The 26,915-nt window shown below is 52.2% G+C and overlaps 1 protein-coding gene across 5 annotated transcripts in view; it reads right to left on the minus strand.

Annotated features, from left to right (window-relative positions):
- Window positions 1-16,563: 16,563 nt before the first annotated feature.
- Window positions 16,564-26,915, minus strand: part of LINGO1 (leucine rich repeat and Ig domain containing 1) — a 176,785-nt gene continuing 166,433 nt past the window's right edge. For 4 of the 5 annotated variants that reach the window (XM_069866903.1, XM_069866901.1, XM_069866902.1 and 1 more), the window contains one exon: window positions 16,564-18,724. In XM_069866903.1, the coding sequence (XP_069723004.1) occupies window positions 16,871-18,712 (1,842 nt within the window). In that variant the 5' untranslated portion in view covers window positions 18,713-18,724 and the 3' untranslated portion in view covers window positions 16,564-16,870. Of the gene's footprint in view, window positions 18,725-19,481; window positions 19,947-26,915 lie in introns of those variants that run through there. The other variant, XM_069866904.1, reaches the window with a different exon arrangement.

Here is a 26,915-nt window from a genome sequence, read left to right on the forward strand (position 1 = left end):
CCAGCGAAGTGGTGGCTGCCCCATCCCTGGAGGTGTTCAAGGCCAGGCTGGATGCGACTTTGAGCAACCTGATCCAGTAGGAGGTGTCCCTGCCTATGGCAGGGGGTTTGGAATTGTATGCACTTTAAGGGCCCTAGCAATCCAAATGATTGTATGATTCTATGAAACTCCGGACTCCATATGTGTTTAATGCGTGTCTGTCCTGCTGCTGTGCTTTAAAGAAGCAGTGGTGAAGTCAAGCTGAATTTTGCAGGCTAGGTGGGGATGTTATGTTCCTCTACGTTTAGTGAAAAGAGGTGTCTGGATACTGGAGAGGGACCTTCTGTGGCACGCAGAGATGGAGGCTTGCTTTGCACTGGGTTTATACAGCTCAGCATTTATGGAAGGAAGGTCGAGTCCCTGCCCTTTCTTGCTTGATGCTTGCTCCATCACACCTGGAGTGAAGGGTGCAGGCAGCCCAGGGGAGCTTCCCCATCCCTGAACCTTGTTGGTGGCTGAGAGACACCAGGACAGCATTTGCTGTTGCAAACCAAGTGCAACCCCAGACCTTCCCTGCCTGGGCTACTCTGGAGCATGGGCAGGGTCATGGTGATTCTGAGCAGCCCGTGGAGCCCTACTCTGTATCACAAATGCAGGAGGTAGATAAAAACACATCAATACCTTCATATGCTCTTATGGATTTTTTTCACAATATTTTGTAAGCGTTCATTTTTATTTATGTGAGGTTAATGTCAGTCCAATTTGGAAATCAACTTGTCTAAGGAGCTCCCCTCAGGTCTTATTAGCTTCATGTAGTATTTCTATTCATTTTTGCTAATACCATTCCACCAGGCTGGCTGTGGTGGTGGCTGTGGGAGATGGTAACCCTCTCCTTGCCAAGCTGCTGAAGCTGTAAGCCTGGTGGCTGTGGGAGCGGCAGGATCTGGCAATCCAGTGAAGAGCTGGGGCTCCCAACTTTCCAGCTCCTAAAAGTGTGGAGGGACGGTTTCTGACATCCACTCCCACCTGGTTCCCCACTTGCTGCAGGCATCATCACCAGCAGCCCACCCATTGCTGTAGGCATCGAGGGCTTCCTTACCTGCTGGCGGTGGAAATCAGTGGCTGGTTTGGACAGAGAACAGTTAAGAAGCGCTCAGGCTATCCTTGTAATTACAGAAATTCCTGGAAGGAAGAAAAAAAAAAATAAAACCATTGAGCGCTTTTTTAAAGGCGAGACAGGATGCCTGAGTCAGGCAGTCCTTCAGCTGCAGGTTGCCAGCGGCTGGGAGCGTCCTGGGGAGGTATCAGTGCACGTTTGGCTGGCTTTTCCAGCCGTCCCCTGGCATTCACTGCTGGCCCCTGCCAGAGGGGATATTGGCAGGATGGACCACTGCTCAGGAGCTGGCAAGCGCCACATCCCTTCCCCAGGTGTTAATTCAGGAACCCCAAAGGAGCTGGCAACAGCCAAGATCACAGCGTTAAGGTGGGGGTCAGATGTCAGCCCCGAGCAGGAGCGGTGGTGGCTGCCAGCATGGGGTGTATTCCTCCTCATGTTAGTAGCACAGCACGCGTCTCCTGAAGCATCACGGCTGCCCTGTCTCTCCCCCTGCCTTTGATTATTTATTGAAGTGGTTCGATGCTGGGTGACTGTAATTAAAAGAAGAAAAATACACACAATAAAATGATTTCTAAAATGGCAACATGCTGGATGCAGTGAAGCAAGGAATGTATTAAATATTTATTGCCACTGGTCTGCTGGGGGGGGAAAATTAAAATTATTTAGCCTGAGAAAAACATTTTAATTATTTAATTTGAGGGGAAAGCTCCCCCACAGCCCTCCTTAGTACTAGGCCCCAGACAAGTGGCAGCATAATGTAAGGTTTGATTAAAATCTGACTGGGATGAAGACTGGGAGATGGGAAGATGGGATGGGGAGCCACGTCGTTGTCATCTGAGCTTAAGGTTGCTCTGCTCTGCCACAGCTTGTGATCCTGCATCTCACAGGGGTAATTCTTCCTCTTGAGGGCTGATTTGTGCCTAGCAGCAGTCAGCCAAGGATTTGCTCTGCACGTGGGAGCTGGGGCTCAGGACAGGAGCTGCTGGGTGCATCAGTCATGGTGTAGGGAATTACAGCACGTTATCACAACCTGCCAGTGGCAGCTTGAACTCTCTGGACACATAGGTTGTTCTGAAGAGCTTTGCTGGGATAGGAGCTTCGGTTCTGTTCTGGCAGCCCAGCTCCACCATACAGGCTCAGCTAGGCTCACCAGGTAGCTGTTTTAAGCACGACACAGGGTTTGTGCTGTGCAAGCGAGTCACGTAGATGTTTGAACACCAGTATCTCATGGTATTTGTATCCTGCGGCTGGTAAGCTTCTCCCCAGCACCTCTGTGCTCTGCAGGGAAGGTGCTGGGGCCAGCATCCTGTTGTCATGTCCACTTGAGGCTGGACCTAAGGATCTTCCAGCCACATATCAAAGACTGAGAGGTACAAAGCGTGGGGTCTGGCAGCGGCTGGCGGTTTTCTGTGAGAGGAGGGGCTGTGATTTTTCCCTTGTGTCTCCAGATTGACAGTCTCTCATTATTAGCCCCCTGGAAACAGGCACTTTGACGAAGCAAGCCATCCCAGCTTTCGCTGTAACAATCAAAGCGGCTCAAGAATAAACATGGCTTGGCAAGAATAAACACAAATTGCGATGCTTGCTGTGAACAGTGATATCCAGGGGAGCGAACATCAAATGAAGGATTATCACTGTTTGCAAGGAAGCTCTTCTAGCAAGAGATTGAATAAGGACCATCTGCAGCCCAGAGCAAAGGGGCTACCAGAGGAACCTGCTTCTGCCATAGCAGCTCTCCCGTTTGAAGCTTACATGGTCTCCTTTAGGCACTGTCTGGTTTTACTTTGTATGCTCTGTTGGCTTCTGAAGCCCTGAGCTCTTTGCAGCCACCTCCAGCTTGCAGACACCATGGGAAAGCGCAGAAAGCCCAAGGAAGGGAGTTGTGTGGGGGAAGGGTTAGAGGGGATGAGGAGAAGTTCCCTGAGGTGGGCAAGTGGGGCAGGCACTGGATATGGCTTGGGCAAAAATGCAGAGCTCCTGTGGGAGCTGGAGGAGAATCACATCAACCAAATCCCACAGGAAGCTCTGCTCCTGATGCCAATACTGCCAGTCTTAGGGCACGAGCCCTAAAGGTGACTCTTAACCAGTGACTCTCCACCTGGGGGAAGTGAGTGCGAGCAAGCCCTCCTCCCCAAACCCTCCCCAAGAAACAGCCCACATAACATAAATCAAATTTGGAGGCACAGAGGTTCTATAAACAAGCTTATTTTCTGAAGCCAGGTCCCATTATGTTATCTGTCACTTTATTGGGGTTTCTGAGCCATTTATTTTTATGTATATACATCGGAGCTGGTGAGCCGGCGTTGGCCTGAGAGTATAAAGCTGACAAGACACGGTAGCAGCGTGTGAAACCTGTCAGCAGAGCAGCCGCCTGTGAAATGAACACAAGAGCCGATGCCGACGATTTTATTTATGGGGAATCTTGAGTAGCGTGTGCTGGAGCGGTGGGTGCCACCGGGCATGTGTCTGGCCCCTGGCCGTGCCACACCGATGCCAGTGGTCCTGAACCATCTGAGAAGGACCGGCACCAGGCCCATCACAGGCAGGGATGAGGTCTTGAGGCAGCTGGAAATGAGATTTTCTTCTCAAGGACCACTTTAAGCTGCTGAAATACTTTGGTCAACCAGAATCCTTTTTTTCTTGAGTTGGGAGGTAATGAATACAGTTCTGTAACACTTTCCTTTCTAGCTGATGATCTTGGTAGTTGTTTTCTTATTTTTGTTTCTTTGTATTTAAGATAAACTCAGTTTTAGCATAAGGATTTGTTCTGAAATGGGAAAACTGCAGTTTTCTTAGCTAAAAAAGTTACCTTTAAATGGTTTTGAAGCTTCGTTCTAGTTATTTTACCCCTGGAGCAACATTTTGCCAAACTCAATAGTCTTTACAAGAGCCTAAGTGAATAATTGTTTCTGTCATGTTCCAGGAGAAAAGTATTTAGATCAGCAATTTTTCCTCTCAGTTGGAGCAAATATTTTGGATGTGGGATCCTTTTATGGGTCATTGAAAACCCTAAAGAATAATCTAGGTTGTTAGAGTGATGGTACAAAACACGGACCCTACACTTCCCCTCTTCTGACCTTGCTGAAAGTCCTCTGGTTTAAAATCACAGAATATAGTTTGGTTGGAAAATACCTTTGAGATCATTGAGTCCAATTGTATCTGTCCACTACTGAACCATATCCCTGAACACCTTATCTGCCTGTCTTTTAAACATCTCCCTGGGCAGCTGGTGCCAGTGGCTGAGAACCTTTTCCATGAAGCAATATTTCCTAATACCCAATCTAAACCTCCCCTGGAGCAACCTGACTCTTATCCTATCATTTGCTACTTGGGAGAAGAGACCAGCACCCACCTCACCACAGCCTTCTCTAATGGAGCTGTGGAGAGCGATGAGGTGTCCCCTCAGCCTCCTTTTCTTTAGGCTAAACAGCCCCAGGTCCCTCAGCCGCTCCTCGTAAGACTTGTGCTGCAGACACTTCACCGCCTTTGTTGTCCTTCTGTGGACACGGAGAGGATGTTGCTGTTGTGGTCTGTCCTTCAACAGGCAAGAAGTACTTGATGCACCCACATTGCTTTGGAAAGGCAGTCAGAGGTTGGTGCTCCCTGCTTATTCTTGTTATATCTTCAGCCTGAATACTTTGCACTTGCTGTGCCAGCTCTCTCCAGTTCAGTGGCACCCTGGCCGAAGCTGGCATGCAATGGGTTGGTAGACAACAGCGTGGCTGCGTGCCATCCTAGTGCCAGCTGTCTTTCAGCATTTGGAGATGAGGAGATGAATGTCATAGCTTGGGCTTTGCAAGGGAAGAGGTCAGCAGAAAGCAGCGTGCTGTGTGCCAGGGGCCCTGTGGGGCCACTCCTGCATGAGACCCTGATGAGTGAGATCTGGGTAGGTTCTGTTAAAATTACAATTTTAATCTAGGCCCTCTTTTTGTGGTTCATGAGCAGTTAGCAGTGTGTTAGCTTTCCAGAGCCAGGGAGGAAAATGCCTCTGGAGCAGCCATGTGTCTCCTGGCTGCCCCTTGGGGTGCTGAAGACCTTGGCTTAGATGGTAGCATTTTTCCTTCTTGAAGCAGCAAGCCCTGGCCGGTTCATAGAATTGTAAAATGGTTTGAGTTGGAAAGGACTTTAAATCCCATCCAGTTCCAACCCCCTGCCATGGGCAGGGACACTTCCCACTGGATCAGGTTGCTCCAAGCCCCATCCAATCTGGCCTTGAGCCCCTCCAGGGATGGGGCAGCCACGACCTCTCTGGGCAACCTGTTCCTGCTGGTGGGAGGTTTGCTAATAATGCTCTGCTGCCTGCTATAATGTGAGTTGTATTATTTTAATCCTCTGCTTTCTCTCTGGTTTGTGTGAGGAGCGCACTTCCCTCCCTGGTCTGACTTGCAGCCCTTTCCCCCAGCGCATCGCGTGCCAGCTGGCTGCACTAAGGGCCTCTCCTCCCTTCTCCTCTGTGAGCGAGAGCAGGAGGCTCTGCCTGATTGATCTGCTGCCTTCCAGTTGGGATCATTCCTCTGCGGGTCTGTCTCTCACCTGCCTGGGCACTGCTAAATCTTCCCTGGAAGGAATAGCTATTTGTCAAGTGAAATAGGAAGGTTTGAGTTTCTCATTCCCCAAGGCCACTTAGCAGGGCTCTGGCTGCTCTCTGGACACTTGTTTTTCAGCGTCGGAGTGGTACGAGCAAGAATGAAGGCCAGGAAGCCTTTTCTGGACAGTGAGCTGCCTTCACCCTGCCTGACAGCAGCATCTGCAGTTTGTCCGTGTCCCCGCAGCCTGGAAAGGTGTAACCTGTCCTGCGTTTACCTTCTGCGTGGAGCAATGTCTGTGGTCCTCCCGCCGCCGCCTTGTTGCTTTGTGCTTCTCTGCACCAAGTCGCTTATTAACTGGGAGCGTAATTGTGCAGCATTGTGTCTAATTGGTTTGTCTGTCACTCTCCATTTGCTTCCTCCGTTTGCACCCTCCCTGCTTCCCTCTGTAAACGCGCCGAGCTGTGAGTGTGAGCAGGGCACGAGGCTACAGTTCTGATTGCTGGAGGAAAAAAAAGGCACCCAACTTCCTCCTTTCTTCTCCTAAATTCAAATGACATGAAACAGAGGAAAACAATTTTGCAAACCCTTGGCAGAGGGCCAGCTCTGATAAAGAGCCGTAATTAATCTCCCCAGCTTTATTAGAATATCATTACAATTAACTCAGCAATCTTCTGTTGATCAAAGCCATTGTTCCCCGCAGAGCAGCGGAAGCCAGCGTGAGCCTGGATCGTGCGGTGCTTAAAAGCACCTAGAGCTGGATCATTGCTGCCAGCCCACCAGCAGCCACTCTGTCCTCCTGCCTGGCAGCGCAAGGACTGCAGGGCAGCAGAGCTGCGCTGGCCCCACACCTCTGTCCTCATCCTGGCTCTCCAGCGAATTGCGGCTTTGATTTATTTTTTTTTAGCTGCTCTTCTTTGTTGAGCTGTTATAGCTCAGATCCCTCGTGGGCACTTAGATGTCCCTCATTCCCGATTGTAGATGCTTTTGGGTCCAGCCTTTTCAGTGCTGGGTTTATTCCTTTGTGTGTGTTCATACAGCTCTTTGCGTGCCTGCTTCCCAGTCTCAGCTGGAGGTACGGGGACTGCTGCAATAATACAGCGAACAGCAGCGGAGTGGGAAAAGAAACCTGGGGAAACATTTGTGGAAGCCACGTTTGAAAGAGAGTTGTCAGAATGAAGCTTCATAAGCTCTGCAGTTAAATAGTCTAAGATGTGCGCTATAGAAAAGCAGAGAAAATGAGCACTGTTAAACTACCCCTTTCCTCCTTTTCAAACTGTTCTTTTAGTATCAGTTCTTTATCTGTAATTTAAGCCTGTGATTAGTTTTATCAAAAAGATAGTTCTGAGGCAGAGATCTTACAAATGATTAGATGTATGTTTGAAAGACAAGAACAGCTCCACTTGCACTGCAGGACAAAGATATATCTGTTCGCTGCCTTGAGCATCCGTCTGTGAGGGCCTCGTGCCAGAAGAACCTCCTGGTTCCATGCAGATTCCAGCCCACCCCAGTCTGGCAGGGCACTTCTCATTCTTTGAAGGTGGGCTGGACCTTCTTGATCTTGGCAGGATCATTTGAGGTGGTTTTGTCTCTCTTCCTCACCACGCTGCTGCTTTTGGAAAATACTCCCAATTTTGGTGCTGTCAGTGGGTTCCTCAGCACAGGGCCTTACTGACAGTGCATGGATCTGGAGACACCTGGAACACAGAGACATCTGGCCGTTTTTCTTCAAGAGCATTCCGTCAGAGAGGCTCGCTGTGAAAGGAGCTGTAGAGTCTGCAGCCCTCTCCCACCTACCTCTGCCTCTTTCTGCATGGCAGCCGCCCTCTGCCAGGCTGGAGCACTGTGCAGGGACTCCTCTGCTCTCTGGTTCTTGGTGCAGAACCAAGAGATGTTGCTTCAGGGCCAACAGCCTGGTCCTGCCACTGTTTTCAGCCTGTTGTGAGATAGCCCAGGTGGAGGTTTTATCCCTAAAGGCTTTGGCACAAAGGATTTGTATGCTGCGAGCAGACACAGTGAGGACGAAACTATGCTTTCTGGTTACACAAAGCCTTGTGTCTTTTCTCCTGTGGTTTCTGGAGCAGGTTGCAATGGGCTGGTGAGCTATACTGGAAAAGGCAATATTAAGCTGGGAAGGGTCGTTCAATGAAAGTGTTTGAACCTCTCACCCTTGCTTTTTGTCCTGAATTCTCATCTGTTTGAATTGTCAACACTTGTGAGCCCTGGGAAAAAGAAAAGAGAAAGAAAAGGCAGGTCCAGGGTTGGGTCTAATCGACCTTGGCGTTGTCCCTTTCAGCAGCACCCAGGAGAAGGCAGCAGCTGCTCTGGTCTATTTGTTGGTGCAGACACAGCAATAGCAGGCAGCCCTGCCTCCTCTGCCTGGCATCACTGCTCTCTGCAAATCCTAACCCTTCAGGGGTGGGAGAAACAGGGCAGGGCTGCATTTGCAGCGTAGGTTTCCTGTGCACAGTTCAGGGTGTATGGAGCAAATGCCCTGCGCTGGCGACACCGAGCAGCATCTGGGGTGGCTCCCACTGCCACAACTACTGCTGCAGGCCAGGAGTGGAGTATGTCAACAAATGCTGTCAGACAACTTCAAGCAAGAAAGGTTTGTTAAGGACTAATAAGAAAATGATGCAGATGCTGCATGGCTCAGAGCCTCGAGCTTCCTGAGGCTGGGAGGAATCGCACAGAGGAGTTATTAGGGTTGTTCTGAACTTTGCCTTTCCTCTGCCGTGGGGCCATGCCCCCAAGGGACACAGCCCTGGAGCTTACTCATCATGACCTTTCTCAGGGTGCAGACCTTCCCTGGTCCCTTAACCCTCATACAAGGGGTTGCTGGAGTTTTTCATCTTCCCCAAGCTTGAGTCCTTGAGTATGGCAAAGGAACCTTCTGCATGTGATGGACACCTGATCCCTCACCTCTGCAGAGCACTGAGGAGGAGCTGTGGCTGGACAAGGGTTAAGTTTTCTTCCCCCAGCACAGCTTGGCAAGGGCCAAGATATATACCCTGCAACTGCTGAAACGGCATCCTCAGGTTCAATGGAGACTGCCACTAGAACCCTCTTCCCACCTTCCCTTCCCTTTCTGTGACTGTAGATCTGGGCAGATGACCTGAAGCAACAGAAAACCCTTAGAAGAATAAAAAAACCTAAACCCGTAAAGGCCATAAAATCTCTGATGACACCGGCTGTGGCTTCACATAAAGTGGAGATGGGGTCCTTCGCTGGTTAATCACTGATATGAGAACTTGTCCTTACCCACTGCGGCCACCAGTGCTCCTCCCTGGCTGAGGACAGGAGGGAATGCTCAGCCTGGACTGGCCAGAGAGAGCTCTTCTGAAGGGCTTAACTCAAAGCTTTCTTGCCCATGTCCTATCCCACCTTCCCTGTGTGGCAGCAAGCACTGCGCCTTCCCAAACCGGTGGGGACATTAGTCAGGTTTATGGCACGGCTGCCTCAAATTTCAGCATGAGATGCAGGGGCTGAGTGTCAGGTTGTTATTAAATATCATTAGTAAGTGACAAAACTGTGTGGAGCACTGCAGGCACAGACAATGGCTGGAGGAGGGATCGTTTGCAGTGCTGGGGAGACAAGCAAGTGTTGGAGGTCAGAGATGCCTCATGCTGGGCTGGCTCCAACTCCTGCTCCTGCTCGTCACCTTGAGGAGCCAGGAGGATGGGTATTTCCTCTGAGGGAGATTGGTTCACAGAGAACCCCTGCGTGTCACCAGGGGCCTTCGACATACCCAAGCGTGGAGTCTCCAGGATGGTTTGTGCAGGAGGAATGAGGACCTGTGTAGTCCCCAGTGTTCTCCACGCTTGGTGCTATCTCCTCTGCAGAAAGAGCAGGAGACGATGGGCCGCTCAGAGGGCAGTTCCCCAACCAGCAGCCCCAGCATTTCTGAGCAAGCTGCCTGCTCGCTTTGGTGCCTGGCTGGCTGTGGAGCTCTGGGGAGGAGCTGGCTTTAGCAACAGAGACACAAACCCAAAAGCCAGTAGGGGTGAGATGGAGGCAGAGGCACCTCTGCTGAACGTGCTTGGGGTGGGAGCCAAGGGACGGCGAGTCATGTAATCATCTGCTTGAAGCAATTGCAGGCTGTCAGTGGAGCAGAGAGATGCTTCCTCGCATTTATTTAGGGCAAGATGCCCTAGTTTTGTGCTTGCAGTAGAGTCCCTAATTATTCCTCAGTCTTTGTAGTGAGCTAATTAGTTTTGCAGCACTCAAGGCTGGGGAGCACTGATAGGCTTGGGAAGCACAAGCTGAAGGGACGAGGAGGAGGAGAGAGCTGGCTGGCAGACGGGAATGGCTGGCAGCAGGGCAGGGTTTGGAAAGCTGATGGATGATGGTCTGGGAAGGATGATGGAGGAGGGATGAGATCTCATGTTAGGTAAGGTGCTGGAATGTAACAATACGGGGAAAAAGCAATTAAGTGGCAAGCAGTAATTGAGGCGTTTGGTCCATGGGAAGGCATCCTTAGAGCCCAGTGCAGGGCTCAGGGGGTGGGATCCTGCATGGAGGGGCGCACAGCTGCATGCAGGGTAGGACAGCGACTGTCCTCTTACTTGGGCACTTCCTTGAGCAGCTACCTGTCCTGGGGTGCTGCTAACTCTTGGGCTTGCAGGACCAGCAGTGTTTCCTGACTGTCCCATCTCTTTTCTAGCCTAGTGTGACACTGAGAAGCTCTGCTGGGAGAGGCCAGCCTGGTCCCCGCCACGTGGAGCAGCTGGTCCCCAAGCTGGATGCTCACCTTTCCCACCCGATCAGAGCCGGTTGTCTTGGAGAAAGCCACCACAGTTAAGGTAACCTGCGCTGATCACTGGGTCCACAACGCTGCTGTGGATGCAGTCCACTCTGGCTGAGCTGTGTCTGTTAATGCCTCCCTGCCCCAACACAGGGTTGTGCTCCAGAGGCCACACTCCCTACATCTGCACATGAGCTCGAGGAGTGCAAAGGTCTTATTCCTGTTCTTGCTGTCGTTGGGAAGTTCCCAATGGCCACCAAGTGCAGTGTGTGACAACTCCGAAGTGCCCAGGTGGCCATGGATTTATTAGGGTATTATCCTCCTAGTGCTGCAAATGGTGTCATCTATCTTCTAAACTTTGCACTTTATTTCAGGGAGAGAATTTAGTATATCCAGGCAATATGCTGTAGTTTTAGCATATGATAAAGCCCTGCTGGGAAGTGTAGTTTTATTGATTTTGTTATTAAAGTGCCACTGGAATAAATTTGCTCATTTGAATGAAATGTCTTATTACCTGAATCATAACAGGCACATGATGAAATCTCCGGAGGCACTGGCGCTACCCACTGCCTGATGATGGAGAGCTGAGACGGAGCTGCTGGCAGAGACTCACAACTGCCACCCTGCTTACCCCGAGACCCTCAGCACCCACCTGAGGCCACCGGGAAACTCTGCTTGGAAACCTCAGGATGGGAACAAACTGCAGTGGAGGGGGGCACGGTGTTTTAGTCGAGGTTGGTACTGTTCCTCTAATCCTTTGGTCAGGCAAGTACATTGTTTTAAAGGGAATTGAGGAAAAAATTGCTTTCACGGGGCAATATTTCTTTAATACCACCGTTAATGGGGGTAGACTGGGAAATGAACCATTCCCCATTACACTGGGACCTAACTGCACAGCCCATGCTTTCCAGTTAAAATTTGATTGCCTTGAATCCCGTGGATTATGAAAAATAAGAAAAAGGCCTTGTAAAATTTATGGGTTTTAATCATAAACTGATAGAATCACAGTAAATCCATCATAAGCATGCAGACACGGACCTAGAAAAAAAAAGAGAGGAAAGCAATAGGCCTGTTTCTTGCTGGAGGAGCTGCACGTATCCATGGCGGGGACAGGGGCATGGGGAGCAGAGCCACCTCCTCCAGGGTGTTGAGCTCCTGCACCTCAAAGCCTTCCTCCTCTGCCATGTCCTGCAAAAACCTGGTAGCAGGGATGACAGTGCAAAGTCTGTGCTCTGGCTCACAGCAAACCAGCTGGACAGGGCTGGAGACCATGTGGGGAGTGAGGAAGGGGGAGTTGGGAGGACGAGAGGGAAGGAAAGGGAGAAAGGAGAAAAGAATATGAAGCCTGAAGGTCTTTCCCTCCTCCAATCCATGCCACTGTGCTGCTCACTGCACAGGGAGCAGGAAGGGACGCTGCCAAGGGAGGAGGGAGGCTGAGACTTGGAGGAGAAATGTGTGTACAGAGAGGGGACCACGGGGAGCACAGATGTGATGGGAGAGAAGAGCACCTGACAGAAAAAACTGACAGGAGAGCGAGAGATGCACAGAAAGCAGAAAGTATTTAAAAAAATTAAAAAACCCCAAAAACCCAGGAATGTGTGAGTGATAAGGAAGAAAAAAGAGAGTGAAAAATTGACTCTGAAGTGGAGATAAGAGAGGGAGGGCAGTTAGTGAGAGAAGGAGTAAAATTAAGCGCGATAAGGCCTGATAGAAATGGTGGAAGGCAGAGAGCCCGGGGACTGTGGGACACAGGGAGGCCACCTCCTCTCCTCTGGGCACCCTCACCCTGCGTAGGCAAAGGGGCTGATCTCAAACCTGGCCTTTCGTGCTGCTCTCCATGCCTCTGGTGATCCAGGGAATAGAGCTGAGTGGGCCTGGGGACTGAAGAGGAGGGCTGAGGAGTCAGTGGATATAAATGTCTCTTTGCAGGTTGCTCATAACTCTGATCCTGCCTCGGCAGCAGGAGGGGAGAGCCAGGTGCCTGCCAGATACAGCCCATGGTGGTGGGAGGAAATGTGGAGCCTGGCGAGGTGGGAAGTGCGTGGGGTGGGTGATTAGAACAGGCTGCCCAGGGAAGTGGTGGAGTCTCCATCCCTGGAGGGCTTCAAAAACCATGTAGATGCGGTGCTTCAGGATAGGGTTTAGTAGGCACGATGGTGATGTGTTGATGGTTGGACTTGATGATCTTAGAGGTCTTTTCCAAACTTAACAATTTGATGATTCTATGTGCCCAGGCTGGAAGTGCCAAATAATCCCCTCATCCTTCTCCCTGCTGCATCCCAGCACACGATGCCTTTCAAGGAGATCCCCGTGGGGCTCCCAGTCTTGGAAGCAGAGGAGATAACGCATGTTTCCTCTGCATGCCCTGAACAAATCTCTTCCTGGGTCTTTTTGCTGCCTTTTTAAAGTTGTTTTATAAAGTGCTTTGTATTTATCCTTATTCAAACAAAACAAGTGAAAAGTCCTGTCTGGCTCTGACATGTGGCCAATGGTTAGCTGAAGAGCAGCTCTGGAACGCAGCCGTTGCTCTCTCGACCCTGATTAAACTGCAGAAAAAACACACTGAATATTTCAGCAAAGGAGAGGAATAGAGTTTATTTTTTGGGTTGTTTTTTTTTTCCCCATCTTTACCAGCCATGAAAATTGCTGAACTGAGATGCTGGCCACTCTGAGAAGCTCTTCTGTTCCATCCATCTGCTTTAATCACATAGTGACTGAAAAAAAAAATTCTCCAGTCCACAAAGCATTGAAGATTAAAAATCAGGGTGGATAATAAACTCTGTGGCAGCCAGCAGTGCCACAGAGCATCAGGCAAAGTTGCTAATGAGGGACTTGGAGCTACAGCTCAGATGCAGGGCAGGCAGCGTGGCTCTGCCCCCCAGGAGGGTTTCACGTGGCAGAAGTGGTGAGGCTGGGGCCACACATGGATCTGGGTGGTGCGTGGCGAGTCTCAGGCTGGGAAAAGTCCTCTGCTAGCACAGCTCAAGCTGTTAGGCACAAAGGAAATTATTTTCTCTCTTCTTTTCTTTTTTGAAACTTCTTTTTTAACAGCATAATACTTGATTCCTCTCTTGATTGCTGGGACACTGCAGCGTGCTGCAAATACCTTGTTGGACTTGGTTATTGGTGTGGGTTTTTTAATCTGTGTGTGTTGAATAAGCTCTTTAATTACAGCATTAAAAAAGGATAACTGGAGTCAATTATGAAGCTCCTTTGGATTGCCAGTATTAATAGCTGTCCAGGAACACGGAGACCCCCCTCTACCTCTCTGCAGTCTGTTGAACCGCTGAGTTATTGTCAGTCCTGGCAAAGAGGCTCAAACTGACATTTCTGCATCTAACATGCCACTGTATGTGGCTTTCTTGGCTGTGCTTGGCTTGGCATCTTCCTCTGGAGGGCTGAGGCCTCAGTGCATCCCTGCCTCTCCCAGGAGAGCGCTGCTCCAAGCCAGTGCTCGCAGTCCCTGGAGCAGGATCTGTGGTGCAGGTGGAGTCAGCTCTGTGTGTTGCTGTTCGTGGTTTCATATTTAGCTGACTGAAAATGTTGGTTATATACCGGTGGGAGGGGAAGATCACAAAGAAGCATTTTGCTTCAGCTCTTTTAAAAAGCAAAAAAAAAAAAACCAAAAAAACCCAAAAACCAAAACCCAAAAACACAAAAGGCTTTTAAAAAAAATGTTTTTGTTTCAAAGTTATAAAGGAAAGATGGGTTAGAGATAAGAAACTAACAAATCAAAGCTCCTGAAACCCGCTGTAGAGAAAGAAACACAAAATGTTTTGTGTAAAGATGAATAGAAAGCTGAAACCAGCAAAAAATCCTCCCTCCCCACGAGCACAAATGTTTCAGGTTGGCTCTTCTAGGCTGGTACATCGCTGGAAGAAAAGCAAACCCATTCTTTTCCTTGTTGGCACTCCAGGTGCCTGCCACTTCTTTTTTATCATCTTGTAGTGACTTTGATCCCTGAAGACTCCTTTAGTGCTTTACAAATCAAGCATGCAAATCTCAGCTCATCCACCCTGGAGATGCCACTGAGGCTGGGCGGGCCAGGAAGCCGCTTGCTGGTGCAGTGTCATCAGTCCTGGTGGCAGCCGGGAAGGATGGGAAGCCACCCGCTGCTTCAGGAATGCTTATAAAAACCTTTAGTGCCATTATTACCCCTGTTTGTAGGGATGTTCTGTGCTTCAGGCACAGCCAAAGGCCATCAGGCTGTGCTAGGGCCCCTGAGCCACTGTACCAGCCCTGTTTTTTCCCACGGAAAGGAGCCTCCACCTTGCTCTGCACCTTCTGGGTGTCGGGAAGTTGGCACGAACCAGACAGAGAAGGGCTGAGCTGCTCTGATGATGCTTCTCTCGTTTTCAAAGCTTGACTTGAGACATCTTTTTCCCTAGCGCTCTCTGCTTCTTAATTTCACTCTCTCTCTCTGTGGTTGTCCTCTATTTAATTCATTTGCCGTACGACCCTTTTACACTGCTACTTTCCGTAGCCTGTGCCGCGTCGCGCTGCTGTAGGGAGCTGCTGGCACTGTCACACCTCTCCCCTATGGGATGCACCAGTCAGCGCAGCGCTGCCCAGGGACCAGTTTATCCCACATTCCTCCCCTTTTCCTCCTTGAGCCAGTACAAACCTCCCACACCTCCTGGAGCTGAGCAACGGGAGGTTGCTGCCTGGTGATCAGACACTATGGTGATGGGCATGCTGGAGCTAGCACCGGGGCAGCCAGCGCATTACAGCCTGCACCACCTCCCTGCTGCAGCCCTGCGCCTGTTCTCCTTTGGCTCAGGCTCTGTATGTGTGCTTATACATGTAAGTAACTATTTTTTTTCCCAGACAAGGGAAATTCACCTGGAAGCTGAATTCTCTTCGACATGCCTGTAGGTACTTGCAAATTGGGCTGCCAGAACTCAGGTCCGTAAACCACCAGGAGAGTCGTTACAGGCAGGTGGGAAGCGGCACCAGAGATGCTCAGGCTGCTCCACTCTCCTGGTGGCTTACAGACCTGAGTGCTCCTTGTGCTGCCAGCACAGGCACTGATAGAATTAAGCATCCCTGCTGTCAGGGACAGAAGTCTGTAGCTCAAGAGCCAGCTTATCCCCCAACAGAGAGGAGACACTGTACTGCTGGCAACGGCAGGCAGAAAGTCCTCTCCCCAGGTATGAAGCAGTGGGATCCGAGGTACCCCTGATCCCGCTGCCAGCATCCCTCAGGCAAAGCCTGGTCCTGCTGGCTCCCAGCCCAGTGAGCTGCTGCCTGCCCTGGAGACTGCTTTGTGACAGGGCCCCATGGCATCATAGACTCATCACGGACTTGTAGATTGGTTTAGGTTGGAAGGAACTTTAAAGCCTATGCAGTCCCAACCCCCTGTCATGGGCAGGGACACCTTCCAATGGATCCACTTGCTCCAAGCCAACCTGTCCTTGAACACCTCCAGGGATGGGGCAGCCACCGCTGCTCTAGGCAACCTGTGCCAGGCTTCACCACCTCCACATGAAAACATTTCTTCCTAAGATCTCATCTCAATCTCCCCTTTCAGCTTCAACCCCTGTCCTATCCCTGCACTCCCTGATCAAGAGCCCCTCCCCAGCTTTCCTGGAGCCCCTTTCAGTACTGGAAGCAGCTCCAAGGTCTCCCCAGAGCCTTCTCTTCTCCAGGCTTGAACAACCCCAACTCTCTCAGCCTGTCCTTGTATGGGAGGTGCTCCAGCTCTTGGATCATCTTCATGGCCTCCTCTGGATTCATTCTAATAGCTCCATGTCCTTCCTGTGCTGTCCCCTTCTCACTGTGCAGAGGGCAGGCGACGCACCCCTGCTCCGTACTGCCCTGTCCACACACATCAGCACTGTGGCCTCGCTCCCTGGGCTCCGAGGGCAGGCAGGGGAACTGCCTATAAAACACAACTGGTCCTCGGGGGGAAAAAAAGGTACGTTCCTTTGGCGCCAGTGGGAGACTCGCTCTGGACTGTGGCTGCTCCAAGTGAGGTGACTGGAAAATGCCTCCGAGGCAATAAAGAGAGCGCTGGCCAGAGATACAGAACTGGACAGATCAAGAAGTCAAGATTTTGCATTCCAACTATCTATAGGAAATAGGGCTTTTTTATTATTTCAAGTTTTCATAAAAATCCATAGTTATTGAAATCAAAGTTACAGAAGAAAGTTCGTAACTTTTATTGATTTTATTTCTTTTTTCTTTCTTTTTTGCCCCCCCTCCCCCGTTATTTTTCCCTTTCAGAATTATGTATCTGACACCATAGTCCATCAGACAAAGTCCTTACAAACACAGGAGTCCTGAAGACATCAGCTGAATGTTTTCCTGGTATAAAGAAGAGGAGGAGGAGAAAGAGGTGGTGATAGTGCGGGTGCAGTGGGTTTGGACAGGGGCGAAGGGCATGGTGGAAGGAGAGAGGTCGGTATGTTTGTAGCAACATTTGTTTTTTAATTATTTTTTCTTTGTTCATTTGTTCTTTTTTTTTTAAAAAACCACCATTATTATTTGCAAACTGTTGCCCGGTTAAATCATCTTCATGTTGAACTTGCGTGGCGCGTCGGCAGAGCTGATGCCCGCATCGGACTTGCGTGGCACATACTCGATTTCAATGTTGTGCTTGGTGTTGCCTTTCCCCCGGCTCCACAGGAAGAGGAGCACCAGACAGAAAAGCACGACGCCCAGGAAGGAAATGAAGCCCATGGTGGTGGCAATGATGAGAGTCTTGATGTCAAAGGGGAAAGGCACGGTGGCGCGCGTGCTGTTGGCATCGCTCTCGTTGGGCTGGTTGGAGATGAACGCGAAAGTCTTGTTGGGCTGGTGGGGCCAGTCTGGGGAGTAGCTGCGCACGTGCAGGTGGGCCAGCATGGTGTCGTTGCCACCCGCGTTGCTGGCGATGCATAGGTAGGTGCCATTGTCCTGGATCTGGGCGTAGCGCACCTCCAGCGTGCCGTCAGGGAAGACAGTGAGCCGCCCGTTGGTTTTGGTAGAGATGAGGTGCTTCCGGGGAGAGAGCCACATGATGGTGGGGGGCGGATCTCCATCTGCCCGGCAGACAAAATGGACTGTGTGGCCTTCGTCCACAAAAATCTGCTGAGGTTTGCGGTCCCGTATTCGTGCACGGCGGCAGGTGAAGTAGTTGGGTAGGAGGACATCGGGGAAATCTTTGAACTCTTTGCCCTGGACGAACTCGGGGGTGGAGCAGGTGGGCTGCTGCTTGTTGAAGTTCAACCTCCATCGCCGACGGAAAACCCAGAGCAGCCGACAGTCGCAGGCTAAAGGGTTGTTGTCAAGGATGAGCGTCTCCAGGTTGCCCACCGAATGGAAGGCCGACTCCTCCAGGGTGGTCAGCAAATTCCCTGACACGTTCAGGATGCGCAGGTAATTGAGGCCACGGAAGGCAAAGGGCTCGACCGTGGTGAGCTGCCCTCCCACCAGCTGGATCTCCTGCAGCCTGAGCAGATCATGGAGCATGGAGCCCTCGATGGTGACAATGGGGTTGTAGGACAGGTTCAGGAATCGGAGGTAAACCAAGTGCCTCACTGACACGTACGGGATGGATGTCAGGTTGCAGTGCGTGATGGACAAGGAGGTCAGGTTCAACCCATAGAGGCAGTTGGATGTCATAGTATCCAGGTAGGGCCAATGTGAGATCTCAAGGACCTTGAGCCGATACAGCCTCTTGAACGAGTAATCCCGGATGGTGTTGATGTTCAGATGGCGCAGCCGCAGCACGATCAAGCCATGAAGGTGAGACAGGGCCTCTGTGGGGATGGAGGTCAGGTTGCATTTCTCCAGGGTCAGCTGCTCCAGGCTGTTGAGGCCGCTGAAGGCCCGGTGGGAGATGTAGACAAGGTCGTTGTCCCCCACCTCCAAAGACTTCAGGTTGTACAAGTCCTGGAACATGTAGTCTAGGAGGATCACAATTTTGTTCTCACTAATGTCTAGCTTGGTAAGGTTGCTGAGTCCGGTAAACACCCCCAAGGGGATCAGCTTGAGTCTGTTACTCCTGAGCCCCAGCGTCCTGAGGTTGAAGAGGTTGTTGAAAGCCCCAGGTTCAATGGCACTGATAATGTTCTCGTTTAGCTCCAGCTCCTCCAGATGAGGGTAGTTGGCAAATTCATCCTGGTTGAGTGTCTTGATACGATTCTTGCCCAAGTCCAGCAGCCTGGTCTCGGTTGGGATCCCCTCCGGCACGACCATGAATCGCTTCCGATGGCACAGGACAGCGCGCTCCTGAGCAGAGCATTCGCAGCGTGGTGGGCAGCCCGTGGCGGAGCCAGACAGGATGGAACCCAGCATCAGGAGGAGAATCGGCTGCCAGCAGGCCAGGATTGGGCTGCGCATACTCGCCTCCCCAGCTACCATCCTATCTCTCACCTGCAGGTAACATGGACGAGAGAAAAAGCAAGGTGGATGTGAGCAAACAATGGGCACAATCACAGCAAGAGGTTCGCTGGCCTGGTAGAGCTGATGTTAAGGCAAAACAGAGGTTCTCATTTTCCAGCTGAAACCCATCTCTTCAGCTACAAGACCCTTTTTCCTCCCCACCCCCCAACTTTCCACTTGATGACTGAACGTGCACAGACTTTGAGTGGAAAGCCTTCAGGAATCTGTGTCAGACAGACCTTGCTTCCTCGGCTTCTTAAAAAAAAAAAATTAATACTAAACACATCTATCTACATCCTATTTTAAGCTCTCGAAATTATTCAGTTCCCTGTAGATGGAGCCTGAATATAAAGGCTGCTTTGCAAACGCAGAGGAGCTGAGCATGGGACTGAGCATCTAGAGGAATCCCACTTGGGGTCAGCTAGGAGCAGGGTGTCAGAGTGGGGAGCGATGGCAACAGCTCCCCAGGGACCGATGCCCTTCCTCCGCATTCCCCAGGCTCCCCAGCAGCCCAGGATTGGTGTATGTCCCCCAAGAATAGTCCCTTGTCTCTTGCCTTGCCTGCCTGCAAGGTGCAAACTCCCACTGCGCCCCTCTGAGACACAGCAACCAGTTGTTGGATGCCTCCACAGAGCCAACCACAGTCTGGTGGGAGGTCCAGGAGCTGTGGGGTCTGTGGGGCAAGGGGGCCTGCCCAGACTCAGCTGGGAAAGGCCCTGCCTTCCCTAGGGAGGGCTGGGAGACCCACGTGGGGGTTATGGTCTGGCTTGTGCCCCAGCCCAGATCCACCCTGACCCACTGGCAAGCAGAAGCTAACGCTCCCTGCTGTGCTGCCTGTGTTGCATTTATTTCCTTGTTGCTCAAGCCGTTATGAGGGATCAAATCATATTAATATTGCATATTAGATGTACAGCTACTCCAGACCACGTTTATATCTGTTGTTATGTGTGCACTCTGCACTGCTCCCACTAATGCTATTTATGGCTATCGCTGAATAGACTCCATACATTACTTCCATTGGCCCCGTTTGTATCCATCATTAAATATCCTGTGCATTTACCTTCCCTGCTCCGGCACTATTTATGGGCCTGGTACACATGCTGTGCGTTATTTCCGTGGCATCTGTTTATGTTCATCATTGCATACAGATCTATGACCCAAGTATAACTTTGGTTCCCAAAAAATGATTTGAAATGTCTTTGTAAGATGCAAGGATGAAGGATGATGGACTGGCCATAGAAACGCCCACCAGCACCATGCTGGAAACCTCCAGGACTCGGCACCCCAGGTGAGCTGGTTGTGATGGCTGGAGCCCCCTAGAAATTCTCCCGTGGTTTCCTCCCTGTTGCTGTCCTCCGTTCCCTTCCCCTGGTCGCTGGGGCACATCAACCCATCATTGCAGTGCAGTGCCGGGAGCTGATCCCACATGGCTCCCCTGGCAGCAGCGCTGAGCTCCTTCCTGCCAGTCCCGGGCCAGGACCTCCCAGTCTGGTACAAGCATTTCCAGTGGGTTTGCTTGGGCTTGGGCCAGGCTGGAAAGAGCCATTTGCCGAGTATTTACAATTCATCATCTCCCATGTCATCACCTCCCTCGTGCTGACGGTGCTGGGCAGCCTTACAAACACAAGCGGGGCTGCCACGGCCGCTACGATGCAGCTGGGGCCGGGACCGGCCGGAGGGATGTGCCAGCATACTGGGATGGCACCACCGCTCAGCAGCTCCCAGGCAAAGGGCTGCACGTGGGTTTGCTCCTCAAGCTTTTCCAGGGGTTCCCCGTGCTCCCATCGCCACCTCTCCCTGGGGCAGCGGGGGTTGGCGAGTGCCCCCTCCTCCTTGCCACGAGGTGCTGGTGGCGCTGCCGCTCCCACTGCCTGCTCGCCAACACGCGCCGGCTCGCGCGCAGCCTCCATTGGCTGGTGCTTCTCAGAAACCAATTCCCGCTCCTCACAGCCGTGCTGAGAAAGTCATCAAAGCAAGCAAAACACCGCATGCAAAACAAAATACAGTCTGAGGGGCTTAATTATACCAGGGCTGAAAAGACTTCAGCTCATTAGAGTGCCAGGCAGCCGGCCTTATTTGGCTCTGTTCTGCGCTGCAATCGCAGCTCTGCCCGTGTGTGCAGCCGAGCGCCGAGCAGGGGTGAGAGCCCAATCCTGCCGCAGGGCCCTGGGAGCAGCTCCTGCAGCAGCCTGGACCTCCCCGAGGCCAAATTCTGCCTCGTCGCTGGCAGGAAGGGACCTTCCAACACGTTTGGTACCGTGCTGCTGGCCTTGGTGGAGGGGCAGCAGCCAGGGCTGGTGGGAGTGATGCCGTGTTGATGGATAAAATATAAGCAGAGAAATGATAGATGAATAAAGCAAAATCTGCATGGCGTTAAAGATGAGACGAACCCACTTGCATAGAATAAAAGTCTAGACACACCTCACATGTTATTACTTCTCAGCTAAATTTAAATCCATGATAAATACAATCTCTGACAAAAACATCCGTAATCTTAATAGCCAAAGTCACAGAAGAGCTTCGGGAGAAAGACAATGAATAAGCTGGAAAATTCTGGGCTAAGATGAGCTTTAAATCACTTCTAGTTCCCATTTACCTCTGGCTGTTTTAGAGAGGAATATTCATGCCTCAAGGTGAGGCAGATATTAAGAGGTGCCCTTCTAAAAATTACTCAAATTGTGATTTCTGTGTGAGCTGAGGTCAACAACCCAAGCGTGGCTTTGCAGTGACCATCACACTTGTCCCCGTAGTGGCTGAACTCACACTGCAGCAGAAAACTCAGCCGAAGCTAGGGCTGGCCATCCAGCTGTCCCCAAACCTCAGCCCAAAGCTAGGGATGTCCCCAAAGCTAGGGAGGTCCATCCAGCTGTCCCCAAACCTCAGCACAAATTTGGGGCAGACCACCGGCTGTCCCACGTCTGCTGCCACGTGGTGCTGGGCAGGCGAGAGGCCACAGCCACCTCAGATGGGCTTGAGGGACTCTGGGGATGGGGTTTAGTGCCACAGGGTGGGGAGAGACGGCAGTGGCTGTTCAGCAGCTGCTGTCTGCAAGACATTGGTAAAAGCTGAGACAACACACCACAAGTGGCTTTCCAAAAGTTGAATCCCTCCCAAACTTATCCTGCGGAGGACCCTGAAATATGCCCGAGCATCCCTCCAGAGCACCCAGCCTCGGCCCCAGCCTGAGCTGCCAGGCAGGATCAGGAGATGACGCAGAGGTCAGGCCAGCCCAGGGAGAGCTGCAGCCCTCTGGCATGAAAGTGGCTCTCATTTCTCACAAAAAAAAAAAAAAAAAAAAGAATCGATAAGAAAGGAGCAGTTGGCGGACTCACTGCCTTTGGGCACTGAGCAAACCAGCACAACCCAAAGCAAGAATCATGCCCATAGCCATGGCATCCACTGACCCCTGTCCTCACCACCCTGGGGAGGAGGGCTCCAAAGTACAAGCCCTTCCCCTGGGGAAGCTGCCAGAGTCAGCCTGAGAGGCACAGATGCGTGCACTGGAGCCGCGCTGCCTTGCTGCTAAATGCAGCAAGACCTGCTGAGTGGCTCCGGCTGGGATCCGCGCTGGGAGGAAAGATGCTATTCTGAGCCTGTGCCTGGAAACACAGCCTAGGGCCAGGCTGGAGCACTGACGTGTGTGGGGTTCGCTCCATTGTGACGGGCACAGTCTGCCTCAGCGTGGGAAGAAGAGCCCTGGGGAAACCAAACCCAGGTGAAAATCCATGGAGCCCGGGCTGAGTTTGCTCCCACTGCCTTCCTGCCCCAAGAGCGGGCAGCATGCTTGCCCGTGCCCTCCGTCATCACTGCTGTCCCCTCTCACCACCCCACAGGGGTGCCCAGTGGTCAGGGCCGTGCCAGGGCTCCTCGGCTCCAAGCGATCTGTCTGCCGTGCTGACAGCAAGCGAGCAGCAAAAATCCCCGAGTCAGCTATAACCCCCACCTGGCAGCCATAAATTATCGTGCGGGAGACGTTCACCCTTGAACCAGATGCTTTCGAGAGCATCGAACGACAACAGGCAATTTAGGACACAGCGAGCCATATCCCCAGGGCCGGAGAGGGTTCGGTGGGCTCAGCAGGGCTGGGGGAGCACATCCACCCCCCAATCCATCCCTGCAGGAGCCGACCTTGAAGCGTTGCTGTGGGGAATGCAGAGGAGAGCCTGATCCCAGCAGCACCGGGCACCCAAGTGTGGATGCGGGAATGGATGCGCATCAGCCATCACCCCTATCTTTGCATGAAGCCGCCAAGACACAGCACTAGGAGTCGGTGCTCTTGTCTCCTCTGAGCTGCTCCAGCTAAATCAAATTTTATTGAACTTGACTACATTTTAGAGCTAAAGACTCCAGGTTTACAAATAAATATTTAACAACCTTTCCTGCTGCTAAAAGAGTTGCTTATCCAGACCCCGGGCTCTGCACTAAGTGTTCCTCTAGCTATCTGCAAAGCAGCAAAACAAAGGGAGAAGCTTCCATTTGCCAAACACATTTGTGCCCATTTCCTCCTCTCTCCATCATTCCCCTTGCATCCAGCACGCATTTGTGGGCCCTTTCGTGGGCCCTTTCGCATTCTTTCCCTCATCCCCGCCCCACCTGCTCCCTCCTTCTCCTCTTTTCCCACCCAGTCCCAGGAGCACAGTCACCAGCAGTAGGTGCTCTCCTCTCCCCAGCCCAAAAGGAGGGTGGGTGGGAACAGGAGCCAGAGCACACAGGGTGGAGGAAGCAGTTTCCCTTCAGGGACCGTGCTGCTTCACATGGGTAAAGGGAAACCAAAGAGGAGACACCTCCAGGGAAGGTGACTCAACCACCTCCCTGGGCAGCCTCTGCCAGTGCCCAATGGCCCTTTCCATGAAAAGTTTTTTCCTAATGTTCAGTCTGAACCTCCCCTGGTGGAGCTTGAGGCCATTCCCTGTCGTCCTGTGCCCTGTGACTTGGGAGAAGAGCCCAGCTCCCTCCTCTCCACAACTTCAGGGCAGTGGGGACACACAAGTAAGCAGGGAACAGCGAAGAACCCAGCCAGAGAGCAGCCCACCTCCAGCCACAAGCTGCCCCCGGTCACCGGCTCCCCTTCACCCACGTCAAGGCGTGACTCTCAGCTAGGAGCTTTTGCTCAGCTTTCTGAAGTATCTGCTTTCAGCTGCTCCGAGATGGGAGCCTGGAATAGGTGTGCCGCAACCCGATCTGCTCTGGCAGTTGCTCTCAGGCTGTAAAAGAGCATGAAGAAGTATTTAAGATGCAAATCCCCTTCCGGCACTGAAACCGCCTGCCTGGCACCAGATATCCCCGCAGCCGGCCTGCAGGACTGCCCTGCAATGGCATTTCCCTGCGGCGAGGGGCTCTGCCACCCAAAGGGCTCTTCACCCAAGGCGTGGTGCCCTCAGCACCACAGGTATTAAGCCAGCGAAGCACCAAGCTGAAGGGCAAGAAAAGCAGAAGAAAGTGGAGAGGGATGCACAAGAGAGTGGGCTGACGGGCCAGGATGCTGGAAGGGGGCTTTGGCCCAGCTGTCCCCTGTGGATCTGCTCGAGCCCATGCAGGGACAGTTACACATGGCGAGGGGACAACCAGCAATGGTCCAGAGCCAACCTGGAGAGTGCTGAGGTCTCCGTCAGGTCTGCAGGATGCTGGAGCTCAGAGCAGTTTCTGCTGAGGCTGTTTCTTGCTGCAATCACATCTGTGCAAGAGCTACTCACCCTCCTCACACCTTTGCTCCTTTGTTTTTAACATCTTTTCTCTTTCTTTGGCTACACATGCTTCAGTGCCCCATCAGCAAAGAAAACATCCTGACAAGTGATCAATAAGTAATTGCAAAGGCAGCTGTGGATGCTGGGTGTGTAAAGCCCTGAGCTAGCAAGAGATAAATGAGGAGAATAAGGGTGCAGCACACTGTGGAGCTCAGGCTCGGAGCCAGCCCTGCTCCGCTACTCATCGACTGTGGTGGCTGGGATGTGGGCTGGCCCACCGCTGCCGCAGCCACTGCTGGTTGGTCATTCAATGCTTCCCATGTTAGGCAAGCCAGGAGGATGAAGGGATGGTTTTCTGCTGGTAAGACAAAACAGGAGAGCTGCGTTTGCTGGGGGAAAATCTCCCAAGGGTTGGTCTTGGGACTCCAGCAGCAGAGATGTTTCGGGCTGGGTCAGCAGGAGGATGGTGTGGGGCTGCGATGTGGGGAAGAACATGTACCAGATGTTCAATGGGGTTTCACCTTCTTCTTCCTTTATTTTGGCAAATCATCCTGGGATTCCTGTCTCTGAGGACATGGGCTGGGTCACCAGGATGTTTTAGATGCTCACCCAAAGGCCACCAGCTCAGCAGAGGCTCGAGTGATGAGCAAGTGCTGTGCAGAGGAGGCTTCAGTATTGCACGAGGGTCTCTGTAGAGGTTTTTTTCTTCACTGTCCGTAGCTGTGAAAGGAGGACGGAAAAAAACCAGGATCTTCTTATGGCTATGGAAACACTTGCACCAGAGGTATCAAAGAGCAGTCCAATGAGTGTCCTCTGGGAGAGCCGCCAAGGTCACGAGCCATCCCCTGTGCTCTGCCTCAATGTGCCCAAGGCGCGCTGGCACAAGGCTGGTCCTGAGGCAGCACCTGCAAATGCCCTTTGGGAAGAGCAGAGCATTGCCAGCTGCCAGAGCCTGGGCCACTGTCCCGTTCCTGCGCACACAGGTTAAAGTCTGCCTTGTCCCAGCACAGCTCCATTGTGGCTGGCAGCTGCCCTTTCTTGTGACACTGGAGGGAGGACTGTATTTTCCTGCGAACAAATTCAAGCGGTACCTGAACACCCATGCGCTCGGCCGTCCTGCAGGGCCCCGGGGCTGCTCTGTGCAGCTCAGCACGGTGTCGCGGTGCTGCTGAATCAGCTGGAGAGCAGCTGTATGGTGCCTGTGCGAAACCCTGTGCTTCTGCCGGGGGCAGGACTCCACCCGACGCAGCATCAAAGCGGCTGGTACAAAGTCACCCCGCTGCCAGTGCATGTTTCCTTCAGATCAGGAGCAGATGGCAGTTCTGTACGGTTTCACCTCAATGCCAGGTGCGGTGACCAGTGGCTTCTCACATCCCCAGACCCAGGCACCAGCCCCTAAGGATGGTCCCTGTGCCAGGGCCAGCGCCAGCGTCCCCACAGCCAGGCAGGTCAGTCAACGTGACAAGTGATCCCGATGAACCAACCACAGCTGGGGGCACCATGAAGGGCCCAGGGAGAACATCTGGCACCAAGATGAGTTGTTCCCTACCTGGGGACATCCCATCCCCTCCAGCCATCAGCCTCTGCCCAAAGGCTCTGCAGCGCCCTGGAGCTCTGTTCAGCATCCAGCAGCTCCAGCAGCAGAAAACTCGGACCACAAGCAGAGACAAGGGAGAACCCCAAGGCCTTCTGCCCTCCTTTACCCACGGCTGGCTCAGCACGAAAGCAAATACCAAACCAGCCCAACACCCTGGCCCCATGAGCAACCTCTCTCCATAAGCGGACACAGCTGAAGCTTTGTGATGTGACCCCCTCTAACAGCCATGAGCCCAAGCTGCTGTGTCCCCATTGCCTCAAATCAAAGTCCAAAACAGCAAGCGGGGAACAGCAAAGCGCATCCTGAGCCTGCAGTAATACAGAGCCAGGGACTGGCAACGCTCCTCACAGTTAATTTAAGCTCAGACTGTACTTACGGCACCACTTCAGTTCCCATGCCACATCTCTTAAACACCCCTACAACAGGATACCTAACATGGAAAAAGAGCTGCTCCAGAGCGCCGCATCTTCCCTTGGAAACCTTTGGGACAATAGCAAGAGGACTTCAGAGGACACAAACCCGGCCACTTCGCTGACTCCAGGGAAACCTGCTGATTTACCTCCCTTTAGGACCAGCCTTGGTATTTTTAAACTGCTGCCTAAAATAAGCAGCCTCAGAAGCTTTTGGGGAGAGTCCCACTGCAGTCCAGCCCAGCGACGATGGCTCTGGGATTACATATTGCCAGCAAGGGCACTCACGGGCTGTGCTGCTAGGACCAAGAGCTCCACCAGCACTGGGTGGCATCAGCAGAGATGTCCCTGCCCTACCTCCCATGGGGACACAAAGGCAGAGCAGGACGGTGGGCTCAGATGTGTTTCAAGGAGCTTCGAGAAACGAAGGCTCTAATCCTCTCTACCCAACCTCCTTTCCTGACTCCTTCCCGCAAGCCAGACCTCTCTCT

This window comes from Phaenicophaeus curvirostris, chromosome 12, assembly GCF_032191515.1.
Source record: "Phaenicophaeus curvirostris isolate KB17595 chromosome 12, BPBGC_Pcur_1.0, whole genome shotgun sequence".
NCBI classification, from domain to species: domain Eukaryota; kingdom Metazoa; phylum Chordata; class Aves; order Cuculiformes; family Cuculidae; genus Phaenicophaeus; species Phaenicophaeus curvirostris.